The sequence below is a fragment of the Rhododendron vialii genome, chromosome 12a, assembly GCF_030253575.1.
Source record: "Rhododendron vialii isolate Sample 1 chromosome 12a, ASM3025357v1".
Lineage (NCBI taxonomy): Eukaryota > Viridiplantae > Streptophyta > Magnoliopsida > Ericales > Ericaceae > Rhododendron > Rhododendron vialii.
In genome coordinates, this window is record NC_080568.1 from 18,892,559 (window position 1) to 18,911,191 (window position 18,633).

Consider the following 18,633-nt stretch of genomic DNA (forward strand, 5'->3'; position numbering starts at 1 on the left):
AGCTAATCGATGTCCCGACGGTCGGTCGAACCCGACGACCGAGGTCACCGGCAGTACGTCTAGTTAAGCTGTCTCATTGCATTTTGACTCAAAGAAATACACAAAACTTTGGGGCACAAACACAACAGACAAGAGGGCACAAAGAAAGCTAACTAGAGTAGTTCATTAAGTGTTCCTATGACAAACGAGATAATCAACAAATTTGGGAAGAACCTTTTTTTAATCCTTCCCTCAAATCTGGCTATACATTGTCTATTTTATGTATGAAATATTGAACACGTGAAAAGGTGATGCTATAATTCTACATGAATAAAGAAAATGTGCGGATATCAATAAAGGGAATGTGAAAATCACTACTGTTTCTGCATAATCAGTCAAGATTTAAGTAATTGAGATGCGTAACCGAATTTAAACGCAAATCAGAGAGTGAGATGTTGAGACTTAATTACCTTCTGTTTAAGCAGCAGAGAAAACCTTTTTTTATCAGTTTTTTTTGTGATAATAAGTTAACCTCAAAGAAATGATCAGGATGACCCCAGGCTTCCTCTTGTTTCATTACACTTGGTCAAAATCTTGATAAATATCCGTAGACGTTTGTATATATTCTTTCTTGCACGTTATAAACAAATCGATTAACATGCATGAAGATATAGTTTCTTCCCTCTCTTTAGCCTCATTTTTTCTTCCCTGTTTTTAATTTACTCAATATTCCCTTCCCCTTAATTTTGCTTATTTGAAATATATTTTTCAGGGACGTTCAATCGGAGGAGGTTCATCTGTTTGTAGTGAATGTATGGAAATCAAATTGAATGCGCCCCGCCTTGGACTAAATGTATGCTGATAATCACACAAAACAGTGACACGCATTACAACTTCATATTCCATGAAAGAAACTTCAATAGCAATTTGCCGACAAGCCACGGCATGGACACAACATGGCATAGCATGATATGATTTGGACGACACGACACGGTATGGCTGGAATGGCACGACAAGGACACTATAGATGGGATGGGGAGGCCGTCATTTTGGGGCACATAGCACGGCCACGATAATGTACGGACAAGACCTGATCACGGCTTTGGCGCTGCCACTGAACGGACATGACAGGAGCACGGACATACAATCCTATTTATTTATCGATAAATTTGAACTTGTTGAATTATATCCCGATTTTCCATCTTCACCTTCCGAATAGTATCCGGCTTTGCTTGTGACCTTTTTGTCGTCTCTGTTGTCACATTTTTCCCTCGTCATTTATCCTTGTTGATTCATCAATTATGGATAATTGACAAACTTGCAAACTTCATGCTAGATGTTCAAACCTGTTTAGTAAATGAAATCAGAATCTCAAAACTATTTCATCCCAGGTGTTTATACTTTCGATGGTATTCGGATCATGGATTTTAAGACGGGAAGGCAAATGTAAAAGGAAAACACAAACAGATGAGTATTTCGGTTTTCATGCGTAAAAGGTCTACTTGGGAGCCATAAGCTTCTTATCGAACGAGAGTTAATGGATATTCCGACTCGTTGTTTCTCATCTTTTCATTACATTTCCTCTGCCAATCTTCACCTGTCGACATCTGCTTCAATGCCAAACTACGCATATCCTTGTATTTTAGAATGTGAATTGCTCTAAATTCTGTTTTCAAGATTTTGTGAATTTTCAAAACGACATACACGCATATGACAATGACAAGGACAAGAGGAACAAAACACATTAACTAGCTTTGCCACTATATAAGGGTTTCTTAGTAAGAACGGATGGTGAACAAGGTTTGTAAGAAGGTAAAAACAAGTATAAGAATAGCAGCTATAAAGGAAGAGATAGACCATGGATTGTTAAAGTAATCACGCTTCAGAGTCGCTCTCCACTTAGGCCATCGAGACCGATGATATTCATTTATCTTTTTCGATACCTCTCCATAGTAATATTGAGAGACAAGTGTGTCATTGTAAAGCCCGTTGAAGAGAATGGCTAAGTCTTCAGTGCTCAATGCATGTGCTATGATTTTCTCATCACAGAGCAAATCCGCATCCTTGCTTGTATTGATTAGGCAATCCAAGAACACTGCATAAGAAGTAAACTTATCGGTGCAATGGCGATCACATTGCTCATATGCAATGAGATTCCGAAACAAAGACTCAGAATTCCCCCGGATTTTTATGGGAGGGATTTTAAACAACCCATCTGAAAACTTTATATTCAGGATGTCATCAGGAGTTCCCTTCTCAAATTTGACTCCCGCCCTTAAAAGATCAGTTACAGGGGGAAATAATTCCCAGTTTGTATTTGTTGGTTCGATGTTTAGGGATGAAGATAGTAAACTACTACGTAGTAAGTCCAAAATATGCTTGATTTCACAACCTCTTGGTTGGTATTCAGCCGGTACCGTCATTAGCATCATGGTTTCGAAGAATCTAAGGACAAGTTTGGTTAGGAAATCATCTTCTTGTTCTTGAACAGACACCGTTAGGTTAAAAAGACACTCTAGAACATACCAAGGGATCTGGTTTTCAAGCAAAATCAGATCATGGTAGAGATTTTCAAGCATCCAGGATGTGTTGTATATGGGGTCATCCTGGTGTCTAGGCACTAAAAATGCATCTCTTCTGAAAAGCTCAAGTAAGAAGCAACCATCAACTATCATCATTTCCACAAGCTCGTTCTCACTTAGATCGATCTTCTCAGCATAGCAATTGATAGTGCGCTTTGCAAGTTCCCTAATTTTCCCAACGAAATGTTGCAAACATTCTTCCGGAGGAAATGGAAAACGGTCCAGTAGGCAATGCAAGTACCACATTTTTATTTTCTTCATTGGTTGAAGTCTCTCCTTTTCGCTGTGAAAAGGTCCTATAGAGACTATTTTAGGTTCGTAACTGGTCTCATTGCGTCGCCTGAGTGTCCCAGGGACTTTGAAGATGCAATTTTCAGACAAGGAGGGAGGATCATCACTTAGTTTATCTCGGAGGGAACAAGCCAAAACTTTGTTTAACCCATTGATATCAACCGAAACATGCTCGCTACAATCACTTTCTTCCATCCCAAAACAGTCTCAAGGGTTGCCAATGTTTCCCTGTTCTATGATAGGAAGAAAGAGCGTGAAAAGTGCATAGGAGGAGACTGGAGTTTACAAAAATTGCACTGTAACAAGTATTTGTAACAATAAACTTCAAGATTACGGCAGAAACTTAACCAATGAGTCCGAACTCTATTGTGAACCCCCAAGTCATAACAATAAACTAAATCAAGAAGAAATCTTTCTATTAACTATGAAACACAAATGACTATATACGGTAAATCATACCTATTCTGGTTTTAGCATATAGGTTGTATTGGAAATAAAAATCAAGCAATAGGAACAAAAAAAAAAAAAAAAATTGAAAATGTTCTTTACAGAGTAGTTCATTAAGTTTTCCTATGACAAACGAGATAATCACAAAATTTGTGAAGAACCTTTTTTTCCTTCCCTCAAATCTGGCTATACATAGTCTATTTCATGTAAGAAATATTGAACCAGCGAAAAAGGTGATGCTATAATTCCACATGAAGAAAGGAAAAGAATGCGGATATATATCAATAACGGGAGTGTGAAAAATGAAAATCACTACTACCGTTTCCATACAATCAGTCAAGATCTAAGTAATAGAGATGAGTAACAGAATTTGACCGCAAATTGGAGTGTGAGATGTTTAGACTATTAATTACCTTATGTTTAAGCAGCAGAGAAAACCCTTGAAGAGGAATGAGGATGACCCCTATTTCTATCAGCATGTATACATTACATTGATTAGTGGTAGAGGTTTCAGGAGCAATCCCTTTCACTTTTCTTATCAAAATAGGGGTACGAATCCTTTTAGTTTTGGAAAATATTTTTTACACTGACCTGTCTGTTTCATGTACGAAAAACTGAACAAGTGAAAAAGGGTGAGCTGTAATACATTGTATGTTACTTAAATAGTATTGAACAAGTGAAAAAGGTGATGCCATAATTTCAGGAATCAGGGACTCTGTGGTGCATAGGGGTGTACTACAGCGGTGTAATGCACAATCCGAATTGTTCAAAAGTGTTTTTTTTTAACGGTCTAGATTTCAAAAAGTATCAATGGGGTACAGTCTAGCTTTCGAAAATATACATGGTTTAAAATTACCCAAAAAAAAAAAAAAAACTTATACATGGTTCATTTTTTAATTTTGAACTTTGAAATCGCAGTCCCCAGGCTTCTTCTTGTTTTCATTACTGCTTGTATTACATAGGAGCTTTCAGAAGATCAGTTGATATATACTTATGGGTTTGTATGTATTCTTTCTTGCACGTTATAATTAATCAACTTAACAAGCATTATAAAGATATTTAATTTCTTCCCCCTCTTTAGTCTCATTTAATTTCCTCTATATTTCCTGTCCCTTAATTTTTCTATTCAAAACTGATTTTTCATGAGAATATTTCAAGGGCTATCTGTATGTAGTTAATGTGAGGAAATGACATTGAATACGCCACGCCTTGGACTAAATGTATGCTGACAATCACACAAGACAGTGACATTACAACTTCATATTCCTTGGAAGAAACTTCAATGGCAAGTTTGGTGATCACATGCTCTAGTCATCCTACCTACCCGTTTCTAGAGGTGTAAATAGGGGTGAGCCGGGACAAGCTGCGGCATGGACACAACATGGCATTGCATGATATGATTTGGACGACACGACACGGTATGGTTGGCATGACACGACAAGGACACTAAAGATGGGGGGTGTTGTTTCATTTTGGGGCATGCAACACAGCCACGATAATGTATGGGGAAGACCCAATCACGACATTGGCACTGACCCTAGCACTGAACGGGCATGACAGGAGCACGGATATACTATTCTACTATTTATTTATCGATAAAATTGAAGTCATTGAATTATATCCTAATTTTCCATCTTCACCTTCGCATCATGTCCGGCTTTGCTAGCAACTTTTTTGTTCTCTCTGTTTTGATATTTATCTCTTTTGACATTAATGTTGATTCATCAATTCTGGATCATTGACAAACTTCGCGCTAGATTTTTTTTGAACGGCAACTTCACGTTAGATGTTCAAACCTCTTTAGTAAATGAATTCAGAATCTTAAAACTATTTCATCCAAGATGTCACATTGATGCTTTGGCCTTCAATTCCCTGGTGCTTATACTTTGGATGGTATTCGGATCTTGGATTTTAAGACGGGAAAGGCAAATGTAAAAGGAAAATACAAACAGATGTGTATTTCTTTGTTTTCCCTTCTATTTTCCTTACCCTTCTTCGCAAATCCATGATCCAAACATTGCCAAGATATTCAAGTTCATGTTCAGTATCATATGTCCAAGTTCATGACAATTTGGCTGGATTTCAAATTGCTCTATATTCAGTATCCGTATTCTTGGTTTTAGAGATTTTCTTAACAAGATAAAACCCAAATTTCATACAAGCATATGACAATGAGAAGAGGAACAAAAAAAATAACTGGCATTGCCACAATCATATATTGTAGCACAGAATTTAGAATGGAAGGGTATTTTTGTATGAAAGGATGGCAAACAAGGTTTGTAAGAAGGTAAAAACAAGTATAAGAATAGCAGCTATAAAGGAAGAGATAGACCATGGATTGTTGAAATAATCTCGCCTCAGAGTCGCTCTCCACGTAGGCCATTGAGACCTATGGTACTCGTTTACCTTTCGCGATAGGCCACCATAGTAAAAATTATAAACAAGAGTGTCGTTGTAAAGCCCGTTGAAGAGAATGGATACGTCTTCAGTACTCAACCCAGGTGCTATTATTCTCTCATCAACCAGCAAATCAGCATCCTTGCTTGTGTTGATGAGGCAATCCAAGAACACTGCATAGGAAGTGAACTTATCGGTGCAGTGGCGATCACATTGTTCATACGCAATGAGATTCCGAAACAACGACTCTGAATTCCCCCGGATCCTTATGGGAGGGATCTGAAACACTCCCTTCAAAAACTCGATATTTAGGATGTCATCAGGAGTTCCCTTTTTGAAACTAACTCCTGCCGTCAAAAGATCTGTTACAGAGGGAAACAATTCCCAGTTTGTGTTTGTATGTTCAATGTCTTCAGATGAGGACAGTAAACTGCTGCGTAATAAGTCCAGAATATGCTTGATTTCACGACCTCTTGGTTTGTAATCACCTGGTACGGTCATTAGCATCATGGTTTCGAAGAATCTAAGGACAAGTTTGATTAGGAAATCGTCTTCTTGTTCGTGAACAGACACCGTTAGGTTAAAAAGGCACTCTAGAACAAACCAAGGGATCTGGTTTTCAAGCAAAATCAGATCATGGTAGAAATTTTCAAGCATCCAGGCTGTGTTGTATATGGGGTCATCCTTGTGTCTAGGCACTAACCATGTGTCTTTTCTGAAAAGCTCAATTAAGAAGCAACCATCAACAATCATAACTTCCACAAGCTCGCTCTCGCTTAAATCAATCTTCTCTCCATAGCAATTGCTTGTGCGTTTTGAAAGCTCTCTAATGCTCTGAACGAAAAGTTGCAAACTTTCTTCCGGAGGAATAGGTAAGCTGGCCAGTAGGCAATGCATATACCACCTTTTTATTTCCTCCATCGGTTCAAGTCTATTATTTTTCCCACGGTGAAAAGGGCCGATAGAGACTATCTTAGGTTCATAACTTGCCTCATTGTGTCGTCTGAGTGTCCAAGGGACCTTGAAGATGCAATTTTCAGACAAGGAGGGAGATTCATCACGTAGTTTATCTCGTAGGGCACAAGCCAAAAGTTTGTTTGACTCGTGGATTTCAACCGAAACTTGCTCGTTATGATCACTTTCTTCCATCCCAAACTAGAGTACTCTAGAGTTGCTAATGTGTCCTGTTGCATGAAACGGATAAAGAGTTTGAAATGACGTATAGCAGAGACTCCTATGTTGCAAAGACTCTTCAAAATGTGTAAAGCACCAGTATCAGATACTAGACACTCGAGTTAGAGAATGGAATGTGTCCGGCATTATTGCGAGACACTCACCTAAAATGCAGATTTAGTATTGAACTGTGCTGGAGAACTATGCAAAACTCTCAGATTATGCAAAAATTTGTCTGTAGCACCTTGTATATCTATTTACCTCAGAAAAGAGAAGAAATATACAAGCATGTACTTATTGTGGTTATTTTTTGAGTCCGATATTTAGACACATCTTGCACTCAAGTCCATGTAACATAGAGAGACTGAAAACTTCGGGGCAAGTAAGAGGCAAAAGGGAACAAAAAAATTTAACTAGACTATCGAAACTTTTGAATACAGAATCAGCAAGCGATATGATCCCTAAAATTATCAAGATAATTATAAAATCAATAGAATAATTCAGGATCTCGGTTTTCTGGAAAAGTCAAGAACCTTGTGGAATTCGTAAACTTCAGTCATTTCAGATGGGATTGTCCAGGTGTTTGGTCATGTAACTTAAGTCTTTTCTTCATGTTATTGATCAAATAAATGAAAGATACAGTAGTCTAGTGTTCTGCAGCTGCCAATAACTTCGAAATTACTGCAGAAACTTAACCAATGGGTCTGAACTCTCTAGTAAAGTACATAATTTGTAAGTATAAGTTGAATCAACAAAACTGTCGGTCCTGTGGGACTACATATCTTATGAGATTATATATCCCTTCACCATTAATCCCGCCATACAAATTGGCCCTTAGTGTTTCCAAACTTTCTGATACTCCCAATAGTCTGTCCTATTGATGAAAACTTTACAGTTCACTGTAAAATGCAGACAGCATATGTTATACACAGATTCAAAAAATACAGAAAGTTGCAATTGGTCTAAAGATTACCAGAACCGAATCCAAATATGGGAGAAAGCAATATTGGTGAGATATAGTTCAATCCCTTGTCAGTCTCGAGGTTTCGGAACAGTTGAGAGTAAGAGAATTTTAAACACAGAATGGAGTGTGAGAAAGGTTTTCGTTAGGACTTACCTTATGTTTAAGCAGCAGAGAAAACCTTTTCAGTCTTACCGGTGATTCAAGTTAGCCTTTGAGGAATGAGGAGATTTCAGAAGCAACTAACCCTTCCTTTTCGTTCTTCTGATCAATATGGGAAAGATTCCTTATAAGTCAAGGATTATCTTGTACTATTATGCTTAGCATCAGAGAAATTATACTAAATATGTAGAGTTTGTTTGTCTATGTTACAACTTGAAGGGCTATTGGAACAAGTCCATTCTATAAAAATATTCAACTTGTTTCTTTTATCTTTTGAATTTAGTAGTATATTTTGCCTTAAAGTTGAAGAGCCATTCCTCTCTTTTCAGACTAGAAGAGAAAGAGAAGCCTACTCCAAAATGGTAAAAACTCTTTTTTGATCGGCGAAATAAGTAGCATAAGCTTTTGCGCACTTCTTTTCTTGGAGTGCATTTCGCTCATATGGATCTTCGAATTTATAAAGAAATTTACTTTCTTCATTAAAGTTGCCCTTCTGGACCTGAACCTATCTATTCGCTTATAGCTGCCCACTAAAAATCCTTTCAAACCTGTCCATACTCAATCACCGGAAATGGATTCTCTCCGATCTATAATTTGGACTGGAGAAGAGAATAAGAGAGTTCTAATCGGGACCGTTCATTTGCTGCAATCAACGGTTTAGATGTATTTTTTCACTTATACCAGTAAGAAAGTGTGAGAAAATCTGAACCATTAAATTCTACCAATTGACGGTCTGGATCTGGACTATCTCGTCCACTGGAGAGGAGCTAGACCCTAAATCACCGCACACAGTTAAACCACACGAACTCATTTACTTTTGTGTTTACACACGTTGAGCATGAGTTGCTTTCTCGAGGATTCTACGTCCGGAGCGGGGGGACCACATATTGCAAGAGTGCACAATAGTGTGCAATCTGAACCGTCCAATGTTTCAGTGGTCCAGAATTCAAAGGTGGCACTTCCATGTTCAAAATCTCACGTGATCTTCGTAGACAAATCCTCGTAGAGGATTCGTAGAGGATCCGAATCCAGTTCTATCCCCTATTTTAGGTTCATTCAAAGTGTACTGGCTTTGCAAGTAACTTAATTCTATTTTTTTGGTAAGTCAACTAACTCATTATTGATACGATGATTGGGATGGAGTTTCGAACGGGCTATATGATTTATCTGTCTCTCTAGGATTACTTCTCGGTCAACAAGAGAAACTACTCCCGCTATGATTCATGTATCTCTTTAGCTTTATTTTGTCGGGACGAATGAATAAATTAATGATATTTTCAAAATTAAAAGGTATTCAAAGGGAAAAGATTACGAAAAAAGCCAATTTTTGTTTTTTTTTCTTTTCTTTTCTTATGTTGGGGTGTATCTATTTGTGTGCTGATACAATTCGTTTTTTTTTTGTTGTTTTATTTACATTTATATGTACGTACACAATGTTGCTTAAAATATATATTTAGTCAAAATGCCTGAGGTAATTGATAGCAATAACTTGTGCTATTGTAAAAAAAAAAAAAATGTGCTATGGCATAAATTTTACTTCCAATGAATTAATTAATCTATCTATCAATAATATATGAGCGTGCCATTGTAAGGCACATGTTTTTCACTTTATTGTGCAAAATCTACATCGCCTTGTCAAAGGAGAAGATATTTAATGCCCCTGGGGCAAGATTGAATATAAATCTAGACCATAAATTAATGTGGCGTTTAGCGATGGCAACGGGTAGGGTATGGATCGAGGGACCCTATTCCATCCACGATCCCCACTTGGGGGATCTTTCACAATCCCCGCCCCGATCGCCACCGGAGATATTAGATGAATAACCAAACCCGCCTCCCAGTGAGGATATTGGTTTTGGGTTTCTCCAAATATACCCATATCCAAGCCAAAAAAATATAGAAAGTCAAGAATGAAATTAAAGTGATTCAAACCAACAAAAAAATAAAAATAAAAAACTTCAAATTATGTTCTTTGACGACTAAAGTAGGAAAAAAAAATAGTAGTCTCGTGAAAAGCCAATCTAAGCAAACATCAATTTTTAATTTTCATAAAGCGACATACCAACAGATTACGAAAAATAATACGGAGCACCATGAAAGAACAAAACATAGCAGCAGCATTTGAAGGAGCCAACAACATAGCAGCAGCATCGATTTTTTAGATTTCTTTTCTTTTTAGAAAGAGAATCTCTATTAAGTAGTCTATTAAGGCCATCCACAGTGGTATAATAAAAAAAGAAGGATAACAAAAAATTGACACATCAGTTTTTGATTATTCACTTAAGAGGTTGCTAAGCTTAACAATGTTGAGCTTCATAGTGGTCACTTTTAGTCCATAACCAAAATAATGGTCTACTACAATTTCACTCTCTCTCCCCCTCTGTTTCCTGCCATTCACTTCCCTTCATTTACGTTTTTTTTTTGGCAAAAATATATCGATTCTCTCTCTTAATTTTGGAAAAAAATCAGTGACTTTTTCCCTCCTATTATGAATTTTTTTGGGGAAAAAAAAAGGAGGGAAAGAAGAGTGAAATACCTTAATCCGGCGATGATGGGTTGAATTGTAGATGATCGAGATATACAAGCTTCACTTTTTGAGGGAAAAGAAAGAGAAATAGTTTATGGGTAAAGTGAAGAAAATATAGAGTAAGCGAAGAAGAGAAGAAAAAATACCAATTGAAACATGCGTATATACAAATTTTGGAACTAGTTAACTTATGTGGTGTGGAGTCCACAAATTTTGATTATTGAAAAAAGGTTGCTAGTTTTGGTTATCCAAAGCCCAAAATTTGATTATTTCTAAGGATGTTACTAAGTTTGATTATACCATTGTGAGCTATTTTTTGTACCAATATTGTTAACTTTAAAAACAATTGGCTTTTGATTATATCAATGTGGATGGCCTAATAGATCTATCTAATTGATAAGATTTGTTAAACAGGTACTCCCACCGTCTCATAATGTTTGTCCGGTCCGTAAAACGATGACAAAAAAATAATAGAGTACAATTTTTGCAAGAAAATTTTAAATTTTTTCAACAATTCACTAGCTAGATATTGATGAGTTCTTTTAATTGATGAAAAAAGTTTGAATTTTTTCTTAAAAGAAGTGCATTATTTTTGAGTTATTGTTTTGCGGACCGAACAAATATTTTGGGACAGAGGTAGTATTTACTTACATATGTAACTAGTAATACTCAAGATTCATATAGACGTATATTCCTAAATATATAGTTTATGTAATATGTATAAGTACTAGTGAATGCCCGCGCCTGAAGGCACGACGCAACACATTTTGAAAAAAACTAAATCGAATTGCCATTTTTAGGCACGGCGCGACACATTTTGGAAAAAACAAAATCGAATTGCCATTTTTTTGGAATTTACCACCCCACCGATAAAGACAAAATCTCCTATAAGTCATTTTCTTAAATAAACTTCCAATAGGGTCCATTTATTCAAATTATGTACCATGAGAGTGGAAAAAGTACCCCACTTGACTCCACCGGGCTCTCCCTTGAGACTGCATGACAGTAAAAATCATAACATTGCCTATTAAAAAAGAACCACCAATGACAAACATGTTCTATTAACCATTCTCCTTCCCATTTTGATGCCAATGACCATAGCAAGAAGTAACTAATTAAACGCAATAAGACTAAAACAAACACATGCCCATTTTAGCTTACACTTTAAAGGGGACATGACCAAAACTATTATTTTTTGGTATGTACACAAATGACAGGAACCGCATAAAGGCCGCATTGCCTCTCACATTCAGCCGCTACAATGTTAGCTGCAAGAAGATTTCCCTTTTGGAAATCACAATTGAGTGTTTCATATTAATACCACCATTGAGTCTCGCCAACATAATCCAAAACATCAGTCACTTAATTAATTTGCCCCTCTTGTGGAGTGTGATTCATAGAGCTCTTACTACAAATCTGACAATTCTCAATCAGATTCCTATGAGGGCGATGAGGAGTTGAATTTTCTTTGGTTAGATTCACTACTTGCAGCAAATCCATCTCCATTTCTACCTGAGTCTCTCCTTGTCCGAGGATGCACTCCTAAATTCCATGCTCCTTTGTCATCCATAAGCACATCACCAAAGCCAACAGCTTCTTGATTACCCTTGGAGCATTGCAAGTACTGAATTTCACGTTGAACCACAATATGCAATTATTGGAATGTAGAATCACCAGTTTTTCAAAAAGCATTTTTTAAGTGCCATCAAAAAGGGCAGCCTCATAGCCAATATACCCATACATGCCTTCCCCATTCGAAACCTTCCATATCTTCACATCTGAAAAATAAAATACGTTGAACTACATTATGCAATTAAGTTCAGAACTTGAGAAATGATTTATTCACACCTGAATTAAAACCAAATCAAAATTTTGAAATTGGACACATTAAGAACTTGAGAAATGATTTATTCTATTTCTTCGTCCATTTCAAGTTTTCTCATATGGGCACATAAAGTTTTTGAGTAAGTCAGTTAATACTCTCTCGAAACAATAGCCGCTTCAATTCACACAACTATAGCCGCTCCAATTCACACAACTATTCAACCCAATGGTCATTACAAAGGCCATTATGCATGCCACACTTGATACTAATGCTGGAAGGCAAGGTATTCAAAAGGGATTAAATAAAGCAGAGAAACTATAAGTAAAACTCCTTAGTAAAAGCCAATAACAAACCAAATAAATTTCTGAAGGCCCATAATTCTTTTTGTTAATTGTTCATGATAGTGAACTAAAACCCACGTAAAGAATAAAAAGAAGAAGGAATGGGCCTTATCTTAATTATTCAATTTTCATCTATACACCATGAATGCAAAGTTTAACAAAAACATGAATTCTACTTATGAAGATTAAAAATTATGTTAGAAACCCCCAAGTTAAGGATTGACCAAAAGAATAAGAAAGGTACTGAATGAGTACACTTTTTACCCCTGGTTGTTATCGTTGCCGTGATTTCGCTAGAGGAGATGGAGGACAGAAAAGAAGAGGGGCCGAATCACTCCATGGTGGTGATGGGATGATCTCGGTGGTCATCGGTGGACGGGCCTACTGCTGCAAGGGGAGGTTCTTTGTCTTTGATCAGGGGCAAGGTGAGCGGTGGTGTGGGTGGTGTAACGCCCCGATTTCTCAAGGGATTTTGGGAACATTAACTCTAAAATACACTGAATTTTACAAAATATTAGGCCCTTATTTATCCTTATACAAAATTTACAATTTCAAAATAATACAAAAATCTATGTACATTTACTTAATAAAAGCAACTCCAGAGCGACTCTAATTTTGACACGAATTTCAAGCAACGTTGGCCCAAACTCCGTTCCAGGGGTCCCACCTGTATCAACTGCTCCACTGTGGAATCCTGCACACTCTGGCAAATTGAATGCCGAAGCAAACGATTTGCCAGGATACAAACGTATCCTGAGTGATAATTCACAAAGTAGAAATCCTAAAACCCAATACCACAATATGCAGATCAACAATATAATAATTCATAACACACCGAAGGTACAAAATAATAACACATCGTCTTTTTCTTTACTATCCATCATCTTACATGTAATCTAAGAATTCTCTCCGCGAGATCCTTTCCTCCCACATCCACTAACTACAATCGTCTCATGGGTCCACCCTTCCTCCTGCTTGTCCTGCACCAGGGTCCTAGGTGAGCGCATCTAAGTTATGTACCGAGTATGTTCTCACTTAAGACCATAACAAGAGGATTGAGTCATCCCATGACGTATCGTACATTAGGATCGGACATCCACTACCCCACGCTAACTATAACCGTCTCATGGGACCCATTCTCTTTCTCCAAGAGAAACTTTCCATGACGTATCATACATTAACGTCTCACTAACTATAACCGTCTCATGGGACCCATTCTCTTCCTCGAAGAGAAACTTCCCATGACGTATCATACATTAGCGACTCGCTAACTATAACCGTCTCATAGGACCCATTCTCTTCCTCGAAGAGAAACTTCCCATGACGTATCATACGTTAGTGTCACAACACCGGGCCCCTCAGGTAACCCATTTCAACACAGGGCCCCATAGGTTACCCTTGCCATCACCATGGCTCAAATCACAATCCACACAATCACACTTCCAACACTTTACCATTTTCCATTTACTTATCATCGTCTACATGATTCACTACTCGTAACCACCCCGGGAACCTATTTGTTCAATCTACAATCACAACAAAATACCACACAGTTCAACATTTCAACTAAAAGTACTAACATGCTAACAACACATAACCATGCAATAAAATTTATCCTACCATAGAATTAATCATGTGAGTAACAAAATAATATTCAGTTAAATAATTAATTACTACACTTAAAATTAAGTCTATTTCTCTCATTTAGAAATTTTATAAAACATTTTTACTATTTAAATATTTTCTTTAACTCTCATATTATTTATAGATTTTACAAACAAATTTTTTTATTGAAAAATACTTATTGCTAAATTTAGCATTTACTAACTATATTAAATATTAATATGAGATTTTTATAACAACAAAATTATGCGAGGCTATTTTAGTCAATATTTATTAGAGTTAAAGATTAACTAATATATAATCTAAAATATTTCTTGTTTACAATCTAAATAAAGTTTTACTTATAAAATATTCTTGTTAATGTTTCATAAATATTTATCTACTCCAATAATTTATTAGCCACGTAAACGTCCATTCAAATACAAATTAACAATGCAACATCAATAATAATTTCACAATCAAACATTTGTTAAACGATCATAAATTTTCACAGGGTATAACACTAATCATTCCAGCACAACCAGACTAAATTTTAATATAAACAGGACTAAAAATAAATTAACAATTTAACAGCAGATCATCGTCTTCAATAAACTTTAAATCTAAGTAACTCCATTAAAATGCAGATAAAGGTTTTGGGTTTTCGAAAAACTACCTCAAACGCGATTCTAAGTCCGGATAAGTGTTGTCGGTGTTCGTAGATCGCCATGGTGGTTCTGAAATCTCGAGGCAGCGTCCGGTGGCACTCCAACAAGACCCGTAGCAGCGGTGTATCCACGAAACTCACAACTCTCTCTCTCTCTCTCTCTCTCTCTCTCTCTCTCTCTCTTTCTCTCTCTATTCTAGACTCAACAATATAATTGAGAGTAAAATAATATACTGGTGTTCAATTTTCGGATTATGTGGGTATGTATAATGAGAGAGAATAAGGTAGTAAGAAGGTGAGAGGATAAGTGTAAAAGTGGTGGAATGAGGAAGGAGAGTGATACTGATAACGATAAAAAGATAGGGGACAAGTGCCACATTTGGGGGGGGTTTCAATTCTAATGTATGTGGACGCATGTATGTACAGGGTGAGAATGTATCTGGACGGTTTTATGTATAGGATGAGAGATAGAGAAGTGGAGAGTTAGTTTGAATAGAGTTCTACTTAGGGTTTAGATAGGAAAGATAAGAGATGAATATGAATCACTGATTTCTTGTATATCTAAAGTTTAAATACATATCTTATACAATAATGCAAATAATATCAATTGCACACATAATAATATATTTTAATTATTCAATCTAATTAATTATTGAATTAGAAATTTAAAAATATAAATTTGTATTAAAAATAATTGGGTCAAAAATCCGGGTCGTTACAGGTGGAGGATGGGGGAGACGTGTGTTAAAAAGTCGCTTCCTGCACGAAAGATAAAATTTTGGGTTCAATGTAGAAATCATCCATCTACAAATCTATCACAAAATGAATGAAGGAGAACCAATTTCAATACATGAACCACATATTTGATATGCATATCTAAATGTGGTCATAGTTTTCAGCTTTTAACATTTCTCATCCATAAAAACCGCAAAAACTGCATCATTGAAAAATAGTTTTGAGGCTCATGTCATGGAACTAAATTGGTATTGCCATCACAACTTTCGCCACTAACCACATCCTAACAACCACGAAACAAAAACATTTTGCTCCCAAAAGAATCAATTTGCTCTCCATTATCTACGCGTTCTTTCATATAGGCTTTTTAACAAACACTACATATGCATCTTTTCCAGACCCACACGGCTTACCAATCTGAACATCAAAATAACTTATCAAGCACGCAAGTATGAAACAATGGCTACTAAGTAGTCAGTCAAGTCCCACAAATAAGAACAATATGAATTTTAGAATGCATTATGAATTTTCAACAGTATCAACAGTTTGATTTATAGCATGCACTATGAATTTTAGAATTTTAGAAATGCAGTTCAAGATAGATGGTTGAGAGAGAGACGTATAACCTTTGCTCCGATCATCGATGAAGGGTCACCCACTCATTGAAATGCAGTTCCCTTTGGTGGTTTCCCACCACTGAATCACAATACCAAAGATTTAGACAAATGAAATCAAACATGAAGCGGGAATTGAACTCCATAAATAAATGATAATGAGAGGAAAAAATCGTAGTACTTGCTCCGTTTGGTGCAAACACTCAAACTCGCCATCGAAAATCCACACGGCACACCTCTGGGCTTAAACAATTGCTGCTAAAGAAACAACCACTTGGCCGCTGCTGCTGCCGGAAAACTCCCTCCGCCGCCGCCTACTAATCATGACTGAAGTGGAACTGATTGTCCGCCTTGTGATTAAGTACAGTATACGTGAATATTTTTTCCAATCCACAAAACTCATAACATCATCAAAACTAAAGGAGTAAAGGGCCTAATTTATCCAATGAGCACCTAGGACTTTCCGACAGATCACCACATCGTAAAAGAATAGTACCTGAAAAGAGAATAATAACAAAAGAAAATTTTAAATTAGGCCCACGACACCACATGAGATTTTTGATAAAAAAAAAAAATTGACATAACAAAATATAAGAAAGGGAAAAATCACCGATATGAAAATTTTAACTGGCTTTGAGCACAAAATTCATAACACTATTCGTGGAAAAAAAAAATCAAGCATCAACCATAGGTGGAGCTTTTAATCTAATTCCTCACCATCCCTAAGCTCACCATGGTTTGCCCAATGCCTGAAACAAATCACTTAATGGTTTTGCTTCCCCCAACTCATCCCTACTAACACACCCATAGCCAAATCCAAGTTTTTGAAGCTCTAAGTTTTAAAAAATAAGTTGCTCAAATCGAATGACTCGATAATGGCCTTTACACTATAAAGACAAATAAGTATCAATACATATCTATAGATAAATGTACCCCTTTTGCCGACGGAATGCCAACCTGAAGTTCTGATGTTGACCGCCGACACTTTTGTCAACCCTTCGTTCCCTTTGAAAACCCATTACTCTGCAGTTTGCAGCCACAGCTTTTTTAAACAGGATAAAAGCCAAATTCGAAAACCAAATTCAAATCCAAGATAAAAACCCTAATCTGGAATTCCAATAATGCTACATGGTGGATTTACCTTAGATCAATTGAACTCGAAAATAATGCGTGGGTGGATTTGCTCTTTCCGGTTTGGGAATATTTTGGCTTACTTGAATACATGGTGGTAGATGAGGCAGTCGGAAAAATAAGAGCTGCCACCTAGTAGATCAGCAGATGGAAGGTACAGAGAGAGAGAGAGAGAGAGAGAGAGAGAGAGAGAGAGAGAGAGAGAGAGAGAGCACGCACCTTACGGAGGAGTACTTCATTGGTGTCTGGATTGTAGCAATTGGAGGTGTCGAGGAAGGTGATGCTGCTCTTGATCGCGCGCCGGTCGGTGGTGGCTCGCCGCGCCAGTTGGTGGAGCTAGGAAAGCGATCGAAGAGAGGGAGACAGAAGGAGGGTGAGGTATGGGAATACGGTTAGGGTTTCACCGAATGTCTGCTTTTCTACGTTTCAAATTTTGGAAATCTAATCCTAGTTTTACCAAAATGCCATTTATGATAACCCTTGGATGGATCAAATATTTACAAAAATGCCATTGTAGAATGAAGGATAGAGATTTATGTAGGCATGAGGATAAATCTAGAGCATTGGTTGTCTTTTGAATTCAAACACAGCTCTGTTTTATTATATAGATAACCCGGTTCAGAGTGGGTATGGGGAGGGTACAAGTATTTGGGGTTGGAGATCACAAAATCATACCTGCTCGGCTAAGCGGGTATTCTTTAAATCCGACCATAGTACCATACCTGTTACTATTGGTGTAAATTTTGGATAAACCCTGCCTCCGTATGGGCAGGGCGGGGTGGGGCAAGGCGGGTATCCATTAGATATGGGAGAAATTGCCATCTCTAGACTGGAGTTTAAACACTTGGGGTAGGTCCCACATCAATTTTTGGTTCAAATTCTTGCACAGTCTTGCCCCTGGGGCATTGAATAATTTCTCCTTCTGAAAGAGTACATCCAACAATCGAAGTTTTCTGCATTTAGAATACTTAGAGGCACTTTGGTCTAAATAATTTTTTAGTTTTTAAATTTTTTGTTATACTTTTAATTTTGAATAAAGATGTGTTTCGACGAGAAGAATCTAAAGAAAACTATCTCCGTCTCTAAATAATTGTCCGGACTGCAAGGCCTTTAAATAGATGCATTGTTTTTATTCAAAAAATTTGAAAAAAAATGCCTTCGCCCCGAAGGTATTTTTTTCAAATTTTTTGAACCAAAAA

At 36.9% G+C, this 18,633-nt stretch overlaps 1 protein-coding gene and 1 long non-coding RNA gene across 4 annotated transcripts; one reads left to right on the forward strand and one right to left on the reverse strand.

Annotated features, from left to right (window-relative positions):
* Positions 1 to 1,707: 1,707 nt before the first annotated feature.
* LOC131311274 (UPF0481 protein At3g47200-like) lies at positions 1,708 to 8,180 on the reverse strand. Of its 3 annotated transcripts, none has more exons than XM_058338645.1 (2): positions 7,987 to 8,009; positions 1,708 to 3,085 (listed from the first exon to the last, which is right to left on the reverse strand). In XM_058338645.1, the coding sequence occupies exon 2, from the start codon at positions 3,045 to 3,047 to the stop codon at positions 1,755 to 1,757; it is 1,293 nt and encodes a 430-aa protein (XP_058194628.1). In that variant the 5' UTR covers positions 3,048 to 3,085; positions 7,987 to 8,009; the 3' UTR covers positions 1,708 to 1,754. The 3 variants fall into 3 exon arrangements, with proteins under 3 accessions (XP_058194628.1, XP_058194627.1, XP_058194626.1); XM_058338644.1 differs by lacking the exon at positions 7,987 to 8,009 and adding an exon at positions 3,713 to 3,842; XM_058338643.1 differs by lacking the exon at positions 1,708 to 3,085 and adding an exon at positions 5,426 to 6,880 and having other exon boundaries at positions 7,987 to 8,180.
* A 4,815-nt stretch (positions 8,181 to 12,995) lies between these two features.
* Positions 12,996 to 15,993, forward strand: LOC131311218 (uncharacterized). Its single transcript, XR_009195455.1, has 2 exons — positions 12,996 to 13,126; positions 15,676 to 15,993. It is a non-coding gene; the product is annotated as an uncharacterized LOC131311218 (long non-coding RNA).
* Positions 15,994 to 18,633: the final 2,640 nt, after the last annotated feature.

Bases quoted from the DNA above. Each gene is read 5' to 3' on its own strand.
- LOC131311274 (XM_058338643.1), bottom strand. From the start codon at position 6,845: ATGGAAGAAAGTGATCATAACGAGCAAGTTTCGGTTGAAATCCACGAG.